This window comes from Desmodus rotundus, chromosome 5 (genome assembly GCF_022682495.2).
Source record: "Desmodus rotundus isolate HL8 chromosome 5, HLdesRot8A.1, whole genome shotgun sequence".
In the NCBI taxonomy this organism is placed as follows: domain Eukaryota; kingdom Metazoa; phylum Chordata; class Mammalia; order Chiroptera; family Phyllostomidae; genus Desmodus; species Desmodus rotundus.
The window spans coordinates 154572212-154588810 of record NC_071391.1 but is presented as its reverse complement, the minus strand read 5'-3'; the positions used below and the strand labels follow the sequence as shown (position 1 = coordinate 154588810).

Genomic DNA, 16599 nt, shown 5'->3' with positions numbered 1-16599 from the left:
TTTTATCTTAACTGGGACAGGCGACAAAATTGCCAAACAATTAGAGGGAATTTTTAAAAACTCTTTAGACACATCACACTGTAAGTAAGTCTCATTTGTTTTCCCTTACAAAAAAAAATCTTTTAGAAATTTCTTTTTACTTGTGTAAATACCTAAAGCATATCATGCATTACAAAAATTAATATGGAATTCACAAAAGCATTCAAAAGAAAACTACAGCTGTGGCTCCTTTGTCATCTGCCTGCCCTTCTTAGAAATGACTCTTCTACAGTGCTTTTGAAAAGCACGCAGACATGATAAAAAGACAGTTATTTCATTTCCAGGAGGAGGCTTTGAGAGGATGGTACAGAAGTATAAAACAGCCCATTTTCTTCAAGTAATGACAGGTTTCACAGCTAACTGTATTTAAATGTGGAATAGATGTTCTTTGTCCATGTACATGATTCAGTCCTTATACCCTTCACGTTTTGGGTTATAGTTTTATACATGTATATAGAAATAAAATTAGTCTCTGTTTTTCTATTTGGCCCATGCCTAAACTATAAAAGGAAAATTATAGCTACCCCTCCAAGCTGCCAAGCTATGATAAATGTGGTAATAACTGTGCTATTTCCATGCCACGGAGAGCATGATTTTAAGAATAAGCACCATGTAATTTTTTATAGCAAAGATATACTATGAATAAAGGTCCAAAATATACATGACACTTATTAACTAAATGGAAAGACTACATTAACACAATCTTAGACGTGAAAAAACCACCACCACTACCCAAGCCGCTTGCTCTCAAATTTCTACCCATGTGCTGTCTGTCGCTCGAACGGCCACTTCTAGAACAGACCTCGGTTCTGAGCACAGGGGTGTCCACACTGACAAAGGGGTTCTGTTAACTGTAAAGCAAGCACTGTTCAAATGCACCGGCACGGTTAATAACTGGCTGATGTCACAGCAACTTTTCACGTAAGCCTTTTATTTACTGAACCGACACGATGAGCTTTAGTCCCCTATCTGCAAGGTGGAGATGCCCTCTTGCACTGGGTCGTCATGAAGACTTCATCAGTGACAGACAGCTGACAGCCGACGGCACTCTGGCACACGCCCTGACGGCCCAGGGCCGGGCTGTGCACCGAGGGCATTCGGACACAACGACGTTCCCGCTCACCCCAGGCCCAGCCTCTAGGACCCCCCTCCCACCAAATAGTTCTTGATACGGTTCAACTGCTGTTTTTCTCCCACTGGAATCAAACAGGAGAAAGTTCAAGAGAAAACACTGGCATGTTTTACAAAAAGCTACAAGTTTACTAACGATATCTTCTGACACGTATCAAAGTTTCAAGCAGGTCATGTGGAACCTCAAATAAGAAATTACAATATCTGTATTAATTAAAAACCAAAAAAGGGCAGTGGTGGTGATTCACGGGGTTTCAGTCCAAAAGGAAAAGGCAGAAAACGTTTACTTTGGTGGATCCGTGTTGATGCCATATTTCTCCTTGAGAAGCTTCAACTGTTCTTCCTTCTTCTTTGTGTCCATCTTCTGAAATGCCTGGAAATGTGGTAAGCACCAAGGTTACTGAGTCACCAATCTCTGGTGAAACGAACTGCATGACCAGCACCAGCAAGAAGAGCACGCACAGCACGCATCTCCCCTCGTGGTGCAGCTCGGCACTGATTCTTATTCTTACATGGGCTCCCCCCGACCCCCAACACGAACCGCGGCCACACTTACCCTGTTGGCATTATAGTACAGAACCACGAGGTATCTGTTACAAACATTGAACCCCGACAGGTGGTCACACGCATTCTTGGCGTCAAAGATGTCTTCATAGACTACGTACGCCGTCCCTCTAGTTTCGGGTGTGTTCCCCCTGCACGAGTGAATCAGACACTTCAATGCACATTTGCCTGAAAACCATTAGCGGACACAAACGTTATGGATAGGTACGCTGGGTAACCCTGCGACTGCTTGACTCAGGTAATTTTTGTTTTTATGTAAAACAGCTACAGGTTAAACTTCCTGTTACAGCAAGAATACTAACAGAGCTACCAAAGCAGTAACAACAAAGAACTAGCCTGAAACTTTGTCATGGCCTTCCCATCCCAGTCTTTCCTTCTCATACCAAGAACCCGTGTTCGTCTCGCACTGAAAGTACGCACCGAGGGGTGATGCTCCTATCAGCCGGCAATGTCGGAACGGGGTTTTTCTTACTACGCGTTTACGCAACAGAACCGACACTTTGCTCACCACACTACCACCTGGAGACTAGTACCTTGTCCCTAAAGATTTACATCTCCCTCCAATTTCAGTTTCAATTCTTAAAGATAAGACGATCTCAATGCCGAAAACATGTTTCTGGGCAATAATTCACTAAGGTTTGTCAAATCCATAAAAACAAAATCTATTTTGTGGGAGTAGGGGTGGAGAGGAAGCCCCTACAGCAAGATGGCAAAATTCTAAATGAGAGATATGTAAGAAAACAGTCAACCATCATCCTTTGTGGCCAGAAAAGCATGTCCTCCTATGTAGAGAGTTACTGTAGTTTCTCCCGCTTTTCTTAAAAATGTCTTTGCCTTTTAAAACGCAATATAGTCAGCTCCTTACTTTCATACATTCATTTTTAATACAATCGGCACTGTCACGCAGTAAAACCCCCACTGGCTGGGGGAAAGGGCTGGGCTTCTGCAGAGACTGAGGCGGAAGCATGCTTGTGGGCAGGGTTACCCGCGAGCCAGGGCAGCATGCTGAAAGGCAGCTGGAAGTGGAAGCCGGACCTTGCTCACAGATATGGGGCCGCTGCTCAGCTCTTCCCCTCACCTCACCAGCTTCTATCAGGGCAGTAGGAGGGAAGTGTGAGGAGCAACAGGCAGCGGATGGCCATGTGCTTGTCGGTGGGGACGGTGGGCAGAGATCCGACTCAGTGATGCTCCGCTGTGATAAAGATGGACCCCTTGCCTCCACCCGTGTTCCAGCCACCCAGTGCAGCTGTGAAATAATGTTTAAGACTGTGGTCTGCCATAGTCCTGCACACGGTCAAGGAAAGGGAGCGGGTCTCGGGAAGGGGAGACACCCACCTAGGATTGATCTAGGATGAGACTACTGCCTTGGGCCCCCGGCAGAGCTTGCGCTTTCTGTGAAGGGGACAGGACCGGCATAGAGTGTAGGGTGGCTGGAGATGCAACGTCCCTGAATGCTCTCCGCTGCCCGGCCGCGTGGGCCTGGAGAGGGGTTTTACAATACTCTTTACTCTCTGGGAAGTCTAACAACTTTGGGAGTTTTGATGTTCAATCTTATGGAAACTGGGGACTGCCCAAAGGAAAAAACCCTGTCCCGAAGATTTTCCCAAAAAAGTCCACCTAATTTTTCCTTTGGAATGAAAACATAAAAAAACCTTAAGGTTTTAAGTTCCTGAGGGCAAAGACTTGCCCCATGTCACCCCCACAGTGCTGTATAACTGCAAGGGCTAGTAAGCAGTGGGGAGACGGAGATCTACTTTCGCTTGCCTCCTTTCCCCAGGACGCCAACACAGCAAAGCAACAGCATGTTCCGTTCTCCCTCTTACATCTTCTTAGGAAGAAGAGGGACAGGCACTAACCACATTGTAGAGACGCTCCATCTAAAGTGTACCAGCCCTAATTATCAACCTATTATCTTGACAACCACATTGTAATTTTAATTTTTAAAAGCACATGCTTGGTAGCTACTATATGTTCGGCACTAAGCCAACCTTATTTTCTTGATTGGTGGTAAAAGCTGGGAGCAGAAATAAGAATACCTAATCGTGTAACTTCATCTCTCTGAGCTTCAGCTGCTTCATGTGTCAAACAGTGACACAAGACTCCGTCACACCCCCACGCCACATGTGGCTTTGATAGTCAAAAGAGGTCACAAGTAAGAAAGGGCTTAAAAAGTTCAAAGCACCATGCCAGTGTCTGCTACACGCCAGGTAAGGGGACCAATCACCCCAGCGTGCCCAAGGCTGTCCAGTTTTTAGCACTGAAAGTTCACGTCCCAGAAGACCCCTGGGCCCTGGGCAAACGGGGAAGGCCAGTCGCCCTAGTGCTGGTGCCAGTGCGCCATAAAGCCTGGGCACAGCAATGGGACAGAAAAACCTCTGTTCCTTAACCTCGAATTTAGACACGAGCTCCTGCACTCCAAACCCTCCTCTAACTTTGCTGATGGAAGCATCTCTTCACTGTGTACGATCAATATATTTTGTAGTATCTTCACAAATCAATCGCAGCCCCACTACCATTTTACATATTGCTCACTCACTCACATACATGGAGTGGCTAACACGTATCAGGCACAAGACTCGTCAACACAGAGTGAAAAGAATACATGGTACCTGCCCTGGAGGAGCTCGCAGCTGGCAGGAGAAACAAGGGCGCGCACAGGCAGCAGAAGCATGTGTTCACTAAAAAGAGATGTTTCTAGAAGGTGCTATGGCAACACCGACAAGGGTGGCTGATGCACAGGGGAAGGGGATACTCAATGACAAAGTGCTGTCACGGGCATGTCCAACGGGGTCCTCACTACAATTCTCTTAAGAGAGCAGGCTAGGAGGCCTGTATTCATAGGTGATTGAAGCTCAGGGAGGTGGAGTATTTTGCCCAGTTTCACATGGCTAACAGGTGCCCAGTTGGCACTCGAACCTAGGTCTTCGCCCACTCAGGAACTTTACGATGCAGTATGCCATGCTTCTATGTCTAGCATGGAGTTTCTTAACCTGTGGCCCACGCGCCCACTGAAATCAGATGCAGAACGTTGGGCGCATTCTTCTGTGGAAAGGGTCCAGAGCTTTATCAAATATTCAAAGAACTAAGACTTCCTAAAATGGACAGCTGGTCTACACCACTTCACTCTCACCCCCATTTCAGTATCAATGATGACACATTTCTAGCTGCTGGTTCACTTCCTGGAGGGACAGTGATCATTTTAAAGGAGAGTCCTCAAGATCTCACAGAATTCTAAAGGAAAAGAAAAGAAAAGGCTCTCTGGTCATAAAAGAAAATTTATTAAGATATTCTGGGGGCATTTGAAATCTTGCTTCCCTGTAGCATGTTGTCAGACTGGCTCAAATAAACTGGAAGGAAGGAAGGAAGGAAGGAAGGAGGGAGGGAGGGAGGGAGGGAGGGAGGGAGGGAGGGAGGAAAAGGAAAGGAAGAAAGAGAGAAAGAGAGAAAGAGAGAAAGAGAGAGAGAGAGAGAGAGAGAGAGAGAGAGAGAGACACACTCTCCAACTAAAAAAAAAGCCTTAGATCTTTCAGGTGGACTCTTTGGTAGCCGGCCCATTTATATTAGTTAGTGGGACAGCGCCTGTGTGGTGTAGAAATTTAATTTAGAATCAGAAGACTTTCTTACTAAATAGCTGTGTGAAGCTAGAAAGCTACTTCTACTCTCTGGGCCTTGACAGTCTCATCTGGGAAACAGACATGGGACCACCTCCACCCAGGGTTGAGTGACAGCGATGAAAATAAAAGCACCTATTACAACAGCATTTGGCAGACATTCAAGAAATATCACTTGAAGGTATGAGCCCTTCAACTTAAATTTGGATTTAGTGTACATTAAATTAAAACATGAATTTGTGTTGTAATTATTTCCCCCTGTACTTTTTTTTTTTTTTAGCATTGTTTTTCTTTATATGGTAGTATTATAAGTAATATGACTTTTTCTTTACTTCTCCAAATGAAACTGTATTGCTTTGGAAAACCAGAGACTTACTGAGTAAGCATATTTTTAAAGAACAGATTAGGGGAAGGGTCCCTTATACTTTTACATCTTCCACAGAAAGCTGTCATTGAAAAGAAAACCATTTTTCTCAGTTACTTTTATGTCCCTTTACTCAGTTTATTCAGAAATTCTGGAGTTAGTAAAGGGGACAGTGAAGATTACTGAGAAAATTAGAGCTAATGCATATAAAAAGCATAGCATAGTATTTGACTTTATAAATAATAGGGGTGCAATAAATGTTAGTTCCTTCTCTTCCCTTCCAGTCCCCTCAAATCATTCATTTTCTCTGATTTCACAACCAGTGGCTCTTACTGAGCTGGGTCATGAGGGTCTCAGCAGGTCTTTTTCCCTTAAAACAAAACAAAACAAAAAACTGCCTGACTTCAATCTATTAGCCTCTAGGCTCTCTGGTAGGCCCCACTGTCAGCTCTAATTCCTAGACCATAGATAACAGAATCATTTTCTATAAATGGCATTTCAATGGTCTTGGTAAACTCACACTCTGATTTGACGAATAGGTCCGTATTTCCCAAATATATCATACATTTCTTCAGCTGTGATTTTGTAAGGCAAATTTCTTATATACAAAATCCGATTTACTTCAGGTGGAAGTCGAATCTAAAATGAGAAATATGTGTTGTCATTATTATCAGGAGAAAGTGCCACCATTTAATAAAATTCTCATAGTAAATAAATAAATACATACATACATAAAAGCCAAGCCCTGGCCCAGTGGCTCAGTCGGCTGGAGCATCATCCTGTACACCAAAAAGGTTGTGGGTCTGATCCCCAGTCGGGGTTGTCAGTTCAATGACTAGTCGGGGACCATATGGGATGCAACCAGCCGATGTTTCTCTCTCCCTTCCCCCCCCCCCCCCCCCCCGCTCTCTAAAAATCAATAAACATATCCTCAGGTGAGGAGTTAGAAACAAAAAAGGCAAGAATCAGAATCTGATATTACTGAAAATGGCATGCTTTTTGGAAAAGCAACATGGTTCTGGTCTTGGGAAAGACTATTAGTAGGAGCTAATGAGGGGCTAATACAAAAGCCAGGCTTTCAGTCAATACATTCATTTATTTATTTCTGATTGCCAATAAGGCTGGTTTCTTTTATTCCTCAGGTGAGCAGTTGCTTATGTATTGCCATCGTTACACAAAACAAAATACTTGGCTACCTTTTCGTTCATTCAACAAGAATTTACCGAGCACTTTCTTTATGAATACACCAGGCTCGGTAGTATTAGGGTTACACAGTGAAGGAAAAAAGTCCAGGTTTCTGTCTTCCCCAAACTTACTAGCTCTCTATTATCCTATCTTGCTTTCTTTTCCTTCTTCAGTCAAACACCTGGAAAGAGGAAGTCTACAGTTACTGCCTCCTATTCTTCAGACACTCATCAACCTACCACGATCCAGCTTCCAACCCCAAACTGATGAAAGTGCTTTTACACACTAAGACCTTTTACTTGCAGCGTTCAATTCTCATCATACTTAACTTCTCTGAGCCTCTGACACTATTAACTGTGACCCTCTCGATCCTCTTTTTTCCTTGGCTTTCTCCTAATTCTCTAGCTAGTTCTTCTTAGTGTTCTTTGCCATTAAAATATGCTCTTCCAGCACTGGCCAGGTGACTCAGTTGGTTAGAGTGCTGCCCAACACACTAAGGTTGCAGGATCAATCCCTGGTCAGGACACATACAAGAATCGACCATCGAATGCCTGAATAAGCGGAACAACATATCAACGTTTCTCTCTCTCTCTAAAATCAACTCTAAAAAATATGCCCTTCCACATTAGACTTCTTGTCTTGACTCTTTGTATAAATCCCCCTGAACTCTACACCTCCACACTCTGTCTCTTAACCACAAAATGATTTCCACACTGAGTTGATGATACTCATATATGTATCTCCCATCCAGATTCTGGGCTCCTTATTAACATATTCAGGTATATAATAGACATTAATTTGCTCACTATTTATTAAACTGGCAACTATGCCAGGCATTAAGCTGTGTTGTATAAATGGAAGAATATTATACTTATTCCCCGCCTCCAAACTAGTAGTGGTGACAAATGGTAAGCAAGTATCATCAAGTTTTAGATTTTAAGGTTCAAGGGTATGTTCAAATAGATAATCAACGCTATCACAGTACACTTCACTAGTAAATCTGCTTTCTCACACTGCAAGAACACTCGATTACACTTCCTCTTCTCACACCTTACCACTACCATTCCCTCTCATATCTGAGTTGGGCTGTATTCTCTACCCTGCCCATACTAGGAGATGATCTTAGCTCTTTCTTACTGGAAAAAATAAATATGACCAAATGGTAAGGACCCTATATTCATGTTACTAAACCTGCCAATCTGCGTTCGTCCATATGCACCCACCTTCCCTCTCAGTACCACGCCAACCCCTCATCTACTCCAAACCTCTCCTGAACTTAATCCAACTTTCTCCCACATCATCAGTTTCTCCCACTTACTAAGTCACTGCCACTGGCATACAAATACACCTTATATCGCACATCTTAAAAAAGAAAAAAATTCTCATCCAATTTCTCTTTTTCCTATTTACATGAAAACTTGTGCGAAGAACTGTCTCCACTTTCTCAACTTCCACCCTCTTTTCGTCCCACCACAGCTGAGTTTCATCCACTGGGATGAAAATCATCCAGGTCGCCAAAACTCTCCACCTCACCACGTCCAGTATGTCATCTCATACTTCCCAGCATCTTAAACATTCTCTTTTTTGAGATCTTTTTTTAGGTTTCCATAACGCCCCACTCTCTAACATAAGAATGTAAGTAGTAGGGCTTTTTGTTTTATTCACTGCTGTATCTCCAATACCTAGACTAGTGCCTGGCACGTAGTAGCTGTTCAATAAATATAACTGATTGTTTCCTATCTCGCAACTCTGGTACATTGCAAGGTGCTCAAAAATATTGTTGAATTAAAACATGAAGGACCCAAAAAAGCTTCCTAATGAGGAGACTCCCAAGCTCCAATTGCCTGTTGACCATTAAGTTATTTATTGTGGAATCACCTGTGCTATTGCCGTTTAAGCCGAGAAGATCCTTACGCTAGGTTCTAGGTGCAGGTGAAGCAACAAAGGCTGTAGTGTTAATACTATCGCCCACACCACGATAAGACGCTGGAGGAATTCTCAAAAGGGTTGGGAGAGGAAAGGCGACTCAAGAATATCTTTAAAAACCGGGCCAGGCTGAAACGCTCTCCGACAGCGTAGTAACTTCCGGGTTTCCAGGCCCAAGTATGCCGTGAACCCCGCCGCCGAGAAAGCCCAGCAGCAAAGCCCTCCCCTCTTCGGCAGAAGTCTCCGATACTCACGTTCGCTCTTTTGGCCGCTTGCATCGCCATCCTGGCGGGCTGATGAGGTTACCGCAGTAAATACTAGAATTCCCCCTTACTCCTCCGAAGCTCGCTCAGCTTTGAGCCCAATACGCGCACAAACGCAGGAAATCAACATCCAGGCTCTGCAGGAAGCTGTTATACAACAGGCCGGAATACTTCCATCTCACGTGGAGACGTGTTGACACAGCATCCCCTTCCGAAGAGTCCGGGACAAAACGAGCCCGAGTTAGTTATGAGGCCGGAAGGTTGAAAGGCGCCGGACCGAAAGGGGCGGGGCCTAGATTTAAGAAGGGAAGGTTTTCCTGCCTGGGCGGCCCTCATCAGAGGAAGCTGTCCGGGGGGGGCGGGGCCTGAGGAGAGCGGCTGGAGGTGGGGCTACTCAGGTGAGATCCGGAGGGGGGCGGGGCTTGGTGTGAATGCCTTGGTTGCTAGGCGCGCGCGGCGGTTGCGGGTACGAGATACCTCGGGTGGGCCCCGACCCCTGGTGGTGCGCAAAGAGGCATCTGCGGGGTTGTTATAATTCCGTACACTGCACCCTGGCGCAGCCCTGAAGGTTGAGCGTCTGCTGACCTGGCCTAGCCTGTAATCCCCGCCGCAATGCCCCTCCCGTCCCGTCTCCCACCTCATCCCCGCCCAGGTGGCCTCAGTCCAAGCGCTGGGACCGCCCTTCGTGAGCCGGCTGCCGTTCAAGTACATTCTGTTTATTTCCTTAGAACAGCTTTACAAGGACCGGTTCACGAGGCCCAGGCAGGCCCAGAGGGTTACAGGTGGGCCTGGGGTAGCAGCTGGCCTCTTGTCTGCATGCAGTGTGTTTTCAACAAGCTTGCTCTGGGAAGGCCTGAGGTACCCCTTCCCCGTACTCCTTCACTGGGGCAGCTCCAGGATGATTTTGCCCACGTGCTGATTAGTCTCCATGTACTTATGGACCTCTTGGATTTCAGCCACGGGGTGGACTCGGTCCGCAACCGACCGTAGACGATGGATACTCTCCGTGGAGAAGTGGGCACAACTTGTTCCGCAGAAGCCTTCACCAGAATTTGCTTGTACTAAGATAAGGAAAAGGAGACCGTCAGCCTGGACAGAGGCCTTACCTTGCTGCTGCGGGCTCTGTTTAGCCTTTGTGCTGTCTCTGAAATGTGTACCCATCTGAAAAAGCACACAGGGGTACCTAACCCCTTCAGTACCAACATATATGTTCATGCCCCCCAATGTGTAACCTCTGTTCTGTACCAGATAAAGGCGGAGGCCTGGAGTAAAATATTAGTGTCACTGACAGCCTAAGGAGTGCGTTTTAAATAAAGGTTCAAGCAGGAGGCAGCCACAGACCGGCCTTATACAGGCTCAGTTCACAAGGGATGTTTCAGCTCTGCTCTCCCCCAGTTGGTGTGAAACCTTACGTTGGGAAACATTCCCAAAGCAGACACAGAAGATTTCAGGTTGAAGGTGGAGGCTGGCTTACCTAACAGGCTTTCTTAGCCTCCTGAAAGAATTGTGCCTTTCAGAACAAAGGCTTCAAACTATTAAAAGTACTTCCTAATATGGCTGATGCTCTGTTCATTCTGTTAGACTCCCTGGTCTCATACATACAGTGCTAGCTGCCCTCTTTCCAAGATGCCCAGGCTTCTATTGACCAGTTGTAGTTAGTTCTGTGAAATTGGGTTAACTGTTCATCCACAGGGAGGCAGGTTTCTGCTTAGGCTTCCTAACAAGATGTGGCATATCTTCCGTTCTTTCGGGTCATGGAATGAATCACACTTCTCTGGGGAATAGTTTTCTTTTCACTCATCACTCACCTTTTTGTCCCTAGATCTCAGCAGATTGCTGATCAGACTTCCTCATTTAAAAAGCAGTTTTGAAAGTAGAGGCCCATTGACTTCATTTCCTCCCATCAGGCCATAGAGAACCCAGCAACCGTCAACAGCCAGGCAGTTGACATTTTTCTCCCAGTAGGATCCTCCTATGCAGTCTAGAATAAGGTTGATTCCAGCACCTTCCACATGAAACACAATTTGTGATGCTTGTCAGGCACAGAAAGCTTGGTGCAGAATAAGGTTCCATGGTGTATTGGTGGACAAACAGGTATAAATACAGGCACAAGTGCTACATCTATAGGTTGGAACCAGAAACACTATGTACAGAAACACTGTAAATATAGTTTAGATAGCTGAACTGCCATACATATGTGAAATAGTCCATCTTCTATGATCTCTAGCCACAGCAAGTGGGAAGTGGGGCAACACCATGATGTACCCACAGAACCCAACTGGCTCCTAGGCATGAGTGAGAACAGAACGGGGGAGGTCCACCCCAGGCTACAGGGCAGGCCAGTAGTTCACAGCTGGGTTATGAAGTGTCTGCCCTGGATTGTTTGAATTGTAGCTTTGCTAGCTTTGGTGTCACCTCTCCTTTTCGATTCATGGAAAAATGGAAAAGGGTGTGCCAAAAATATTCAAATTTGGCTTTGGGATACAGAGGCTTATCTATCTATTTAGGAAGCTACCACCCCAACCCTACCACAACCACCTCCAAACTGGTCTCTGCCTCATATCTCCTTTTAACTCACTGTGTGCTGGCTGGTTGGGAATAAGAGGTCTTGGATAATTCTGGGCCGATTCTTGTATATCCAGTTTCTAAAACATGTGTGAATCGTATTACAAGAATACCCATGGAAACTGTCTTCATCCTAAATACTGCCTGCCTATCTCCAGAGGTCAAACACCAGAGTACTAGAACTTGACCAGGGCAGCTGTTGCGCATTTGGCAGAGGCCAGACCAGTCTAGACTCTGGCTACCTGGAGGCTGGTGAGGATTTTATTTAATCATCTCTGAAATTCCTACTAAGCTGCAGAAATGGTTGTTTACCTTCGTTGCATTTCATTGCTGCTTCAGAAAAATCCTCTTCTTTGTAATTAAATCCAGCAGCTGCTCCGAGTTTTTCTGCCATTTGAATCTTGTCCCGGGAGCCAGCTGAGACCAGAGGAATAGCTCCAGCTAACCGGGTGAGTTGGATGGCAGCTGTGGCCCCCCACTTAATCCTGCATGGATTAGCGCAGAGTCTCCAGCCTGAACATTTCCTGTGACAGAAAGTACAGGAACCATTCTGTTTGCAACCGCTACACATTGTCCACATGATCTATCATGATCGCCTGGCTCTGGGACCACCAAGTGCCACATTTCTTGCTCACTTTAGAGAACATACTGATAGTCCTTTTTTGTCTTATTGCCTCTGGTCAAAGTGGGAAAACAGTTTTTGAAAGTTATTAGCAGCCACATCCGTAATCTCTGTGTTACCTCTGAAATACCACCAAAACGCCCATCTCTGACCTGAGCCTGTTAAGTAAGAATAACCTCCATTCCCACCGTCACCACCAGAAGCCAGTCCCTCTTCAGGCTGAACCTGGCCTCCAGCCGATCTCACTAATCCAGACACTACACGCCAGCTGCCAGGCTCCTCCTTTTAAAATGGAGTCTTCATTAGGTCTCTTTGTCCCCAAAATGTAATGTGGCTCTCGATGGGCTTTTGCATCAAGTCCACACAGCCTGCAATTCAGGGCGACCACGATCCAGTCCCAGCCTCATTGTGAAAACAAGTGATAATTGTCATCCTTCACTTCTGAGTGGAGCAACCAAACCCACCTTTCTCTCTTGCAAAGAGAGAAAAAGACACTGTCTTAGACCACAGTGGCTGCCTTCTGTCCGTGACGACTCTACCCCCCTTTCAAGTCCTTCTCTTCTAGAAAGCCTTCTCTGACCACCTTTGCCCCACTCTTCTGAATTTTACGGTGGTCTAATTTTTGTGAATACTTTGTCTTCCCAGTTACTCTGAGCTCCCTAAGGAGTCTTCTTAGGCTCCCATGGCCTCACCTCGTCATGTAAATTTTGAAAGAATGCCCCAGGTGATCCTGGTGTGCATTTCTCAATCACTCCAACCAATGCAGTTGGTCCAGTTTAGCTCTTCAAACAGCAGGCGGAAGAAAATTGTGAGTGCTGCGCCCTGCCCACCCTGGGACCCTTAGAGTGCAGAGAGTGCAGACTTCAGAGACACGAAGGCCTCGATTTGAATCACAGCCCCAGGGTTAGTAGCGTTGCGGTCTTGGGTGTGTTGCCTAATCCGCCGACTCTCAGTTTCTTCACCTGTAGACTACAAAGGTGAGCAGGGCTGCCTGCAGAGTCAGTGAGATAGAGCGTGGCCTAACACCGCCCCCCCCAACAAATGTGATCCCCTCTTCTTATCTGCAAGGCTGAGCAGACTGTGGATTGACTCAGGGTGGGTTCTACTTTGCAAATACTGTGTCCCTATATTTTGTGTAAGCAAAGGACATTAAATGGTTGTAGGGCTCAGAGCCCCTGGCTCGCACACTGCACAGACCTCACATGGGTGTTCCCGGCCGTGCCAAAAGTTATTCCTTATCTGCCTGAATGCTGACTGAAGGCTCTGGAGTCCCGCCCTGGTCCCTGAGTACCTGGAGTATGTGGGCCCAGCTCAGGGTGCTGGCTGCCACCTTCAGGAGGACCTCTCCCTCTCCTGGCCTTGGCTTGGCCACTTCCTCCAGGTAGAGGTTTTCTGGTCCTCCTGGCTGGTCGAAGTGTACAGCTAACACGTTTCCTGGGGTCACAGAGCAGAGCGAAGCAGGAAGCCTGAGAGTCTTCGAGGAGCGTTGCACAGAAACCTTATTTTCTTTAATCTGGCCTCTTATTTTTATTTTTATTTTTTTTGGACTCAAACTAGCCTCACCGGTAGTTTTAGGGTCAAGGGCCTGGGTCTAGTGACTACTGCGACAGAGTTAAACTTAGTATCTTGGCTTCAGTTGTGTTCCAGCTCCGGACCCAGGAAAGGAGAATAGTCCCACAGGACAACCCCTGTGAAGCTGCACAGGACAACCCCATGACTGATGTCAGGACTAGGTGCCACAATCGATGCCCCCACCCCAGCACCCACCCATTACCAGAGACCAGGACCCAAGCTCCTTCAGTCACCGTGACTAGTGATTCTTCCCTGTACAGGGCGGGGCCAGAGTAGGCTTGGGGTGCAGCAACACTAGGGTTATAATCACCCGAGTGGAAAATAATACAATAACTAAATAACACAGGAATAAACTGTGCTTCGCTTACTCAGAACTGGAACCCTACTGTTACCCCACCCTGTATAATCCATCCCCTGGAAGCCATTGGAGGGTCAGGTTTGAGCACGAACTACTCTGACAGGTGCAGGCAAAGGACCCCGTCAGTCCGGGACCAGGAGCACAGTGCCCAGGCCCACGCTGCAGGGCCCCTGCCTGCCAGCCCCTGCCGCCAGCCTCATTTCCTCGGTTTCCTCGGGGTCTGGCCCCCTGCCCGCCTTCTCCTGAGGCCCTGGCTGATCCAGACGGACCCCATGCAGAGGACACAGATTGGGACGGGTGAATGAGGTGGGGATGGCCCTACCTGGTGGATGCTGCAGAGCAGGAAAACACTGGAGAGCAGGAGGCAAATTCCACTCCCCCTGAATTGAAATCCCCACCCTGCCTGTGTCAACTGGCGTAACCGCCAAGGAACCTGATTTTCTTTAATCTGGACATCTATTTTTAGTTTTTTTTCCTTTGACTCAAACTGGCCTCACCTAGAGCGCTGACTCACCCGCCAACCTCTCCCTTGCCGAATCAGGAAACCCCCAGGACAAGGAGGTTCTGGTTGAGAACCAGTTGTCTTAGGATCAAGGTCCTGGGTCTAGTGACTGAGATGAGATTAATCAAGTATCTTGGCCTCAGCTGTGTTCTAGCTCTGGACCCAGGAAAGCAGAACAGGCCCACAGAGTGAGCCCTTTCAAAGCTGGACAGGACAACTCCAAGGCTGAAATCAGGACAGGTGCCGTGACCCATGACCCCTACCCTAGCACCCACCAATCAGTAGAGACCAGGACCCAAACTCCATTAGTCTCCATGACTAATGACTTTTTCCCTAATAATCCATCCCCTGGAAGTCATGGGGGAGTCAGGTCTTTCAGATGAGCTGCCTGTGACTCCTGGCATGGTGCCATCTCCTCAATAAATCCTTTCTTTCTTGGCTGCAAATTCCTATTGGTGTCTCATGGGGCTTTGATGTGCTCAGGCAAACGAACCCCTTCAGTCTCGTAACAGAAGCACAGAGGCCCAAGCCCAGGCCACAGGGCTCCTGCCGGCCAGCGGCCTCATTTTCTCCGCCTTTGCAAGGCGTGCCCCGCCCCTCACCCCTTCCTCTGAGGTCCCAGCCAATCCAGAGGACCCTACACAGAGGACACAGATTGGGACAGGGTGAATGAGGTGGGGACAGCCTTACCGGCTGGAGAGAACACCGAAGAGCAAGAGGCAAAAGACACTCCCTATGAGTTGAAATTAGCGCCCACACCCCAGGCCACCCCGCCACCGCCCAGGCCGGTCATTGGCGCCTGTGTGAGTTGCCCACCTATTGGCTGCTCCAGGAGGCACGGTGCGGCCCTGCGACCCCGCGACCCCGCGGACCCTTGGGGCAGCCCCCCGGAGCCCTGGCACTGCCTGGCCTCCACTGGTCGACCTGTCGGTTGGAAACTGGGCAGCTGGGCAGCGCGCAAGGGGTGGGGCAGACTGGGACTAACCCCCTCCCTCCCTTCCGTTTCTCACTTAACAGCCAGAGTCAAGATCTGTTAGAATGAATAGAATATATGCCCAGCAAAATGGAGCTACTGTTTCAAATGAAAACTTGAATTTAAAATAAAAAAGCCGTCTAGCATAATCAGGACTATCACAAAAATACTAGAATTAAAAAAATTCCAATTAAATAATTTAGTAGGTGCATTGAATGAGATGGTCACTGTTGAGGCCTGAATTAGTGGCTAAGAAGATTGAGGCCAAGAAATACCTCAGGCAACAGATCAAAAACCTCAAGAGGTGGAAATTCGTAAAAGGGTAAGAGACTTGCACAATTCACCCAGGAGACCCTGCTCTGAGAACAATAGGAGTTTGAAAAGGAGGAGGAGGAATGGATAAAGAAGACCCAATAGTTAAAAAAATGATAGAATAAAATGTTCCTATGCTGTATCAGATTCTACAAGTTGAAATGGTTCGTTGTGTTAAAAGATGGGGTGATGGGAAAAAGCACACGTGTATATTTGGTAAAATTCCTGGTTCTAGCACGTTTACAGGTGGAACGATGTGATCTATACAAGGTTAAAGACTCAAAGGGGCGTCGTTTCTATCTGCAGTTTCGAATTTAGAAGAGAGTAGACTAGCATCTAATGACTAAAGGAAAGGACTGCAGCCCACTTATCTTACATCCAACCAAGGCAGATACATTTCTGCATTGTCCGTGCAGAAAGTACACACTTGAGGCTCTGCGGGAATCCTGAGACCCATCGCCCGGACGCACCGTCAACGCTTGAGGAAAGGCTCTAACCAAATAGCGCAGGTCCTAGAACAGAGGTGGATGGCGAGGAAACAGTTGTAAACAACAAATTTCGCAAAATATAGAATTAACAATGATTGTATTAAATCTGAATGGATATGAATAG

General features: G+C 46.8%; 2 protein-coding genes across 2 annotated transcripts; both read right to left on the bottom strand.

The window, feature by feature from the left end:
- Nucleotides 1-1276: 1276 nt before the first annotated feature.
- Nucleotides 1277-9324, bottom strand: SF3B6 (splicing factor 3b subunit 6). Its single transcript, XM_024552513.3, has 4 exons — nucleotides 9075-9324; nucleotides 6230-6348; nucleotides 1727-1865; nucleotides 1277-1543 (listed from the first exon to the last, which is right to left on the bottom strand). The coding sequence occupies exons 1-4, from the start codon at nucleotides 9102-9104 to the stop codon at nucleotides 1454-1456; spliced, it is 378 nt and encodes a 125-aa protein (XP_024408281.1). The 5' UTR covers nucleotides 9105-9324; the 3' UTR covers nucleotides 1277-1453.
- Nucleotides 9325-9789: 465 nt separating this feature from the next.
- On the bottom strand, nucleotides 9790-15495 carry TP53I3 (tumor protein p53 inducible protein 3). The gene is given in 8 exon segments (XM_024552938.3): nucleotides 9790-10102; nucleotides 10105-10144; nucleotides 10892-11088; nucleotides 11961-12122; nucleotides 12125-12198; nucleotides 13133-13239; nucleotides 13562-13704; nucleotides 15462-15495. Coding segments are annotated over 8 exon segments (897 nt in total). The 3' UTR covers nucleotides 9790-9962.
- Between the last annotated feature and the right edge of the window lie 1104 nt (nucleotides 15496-16599).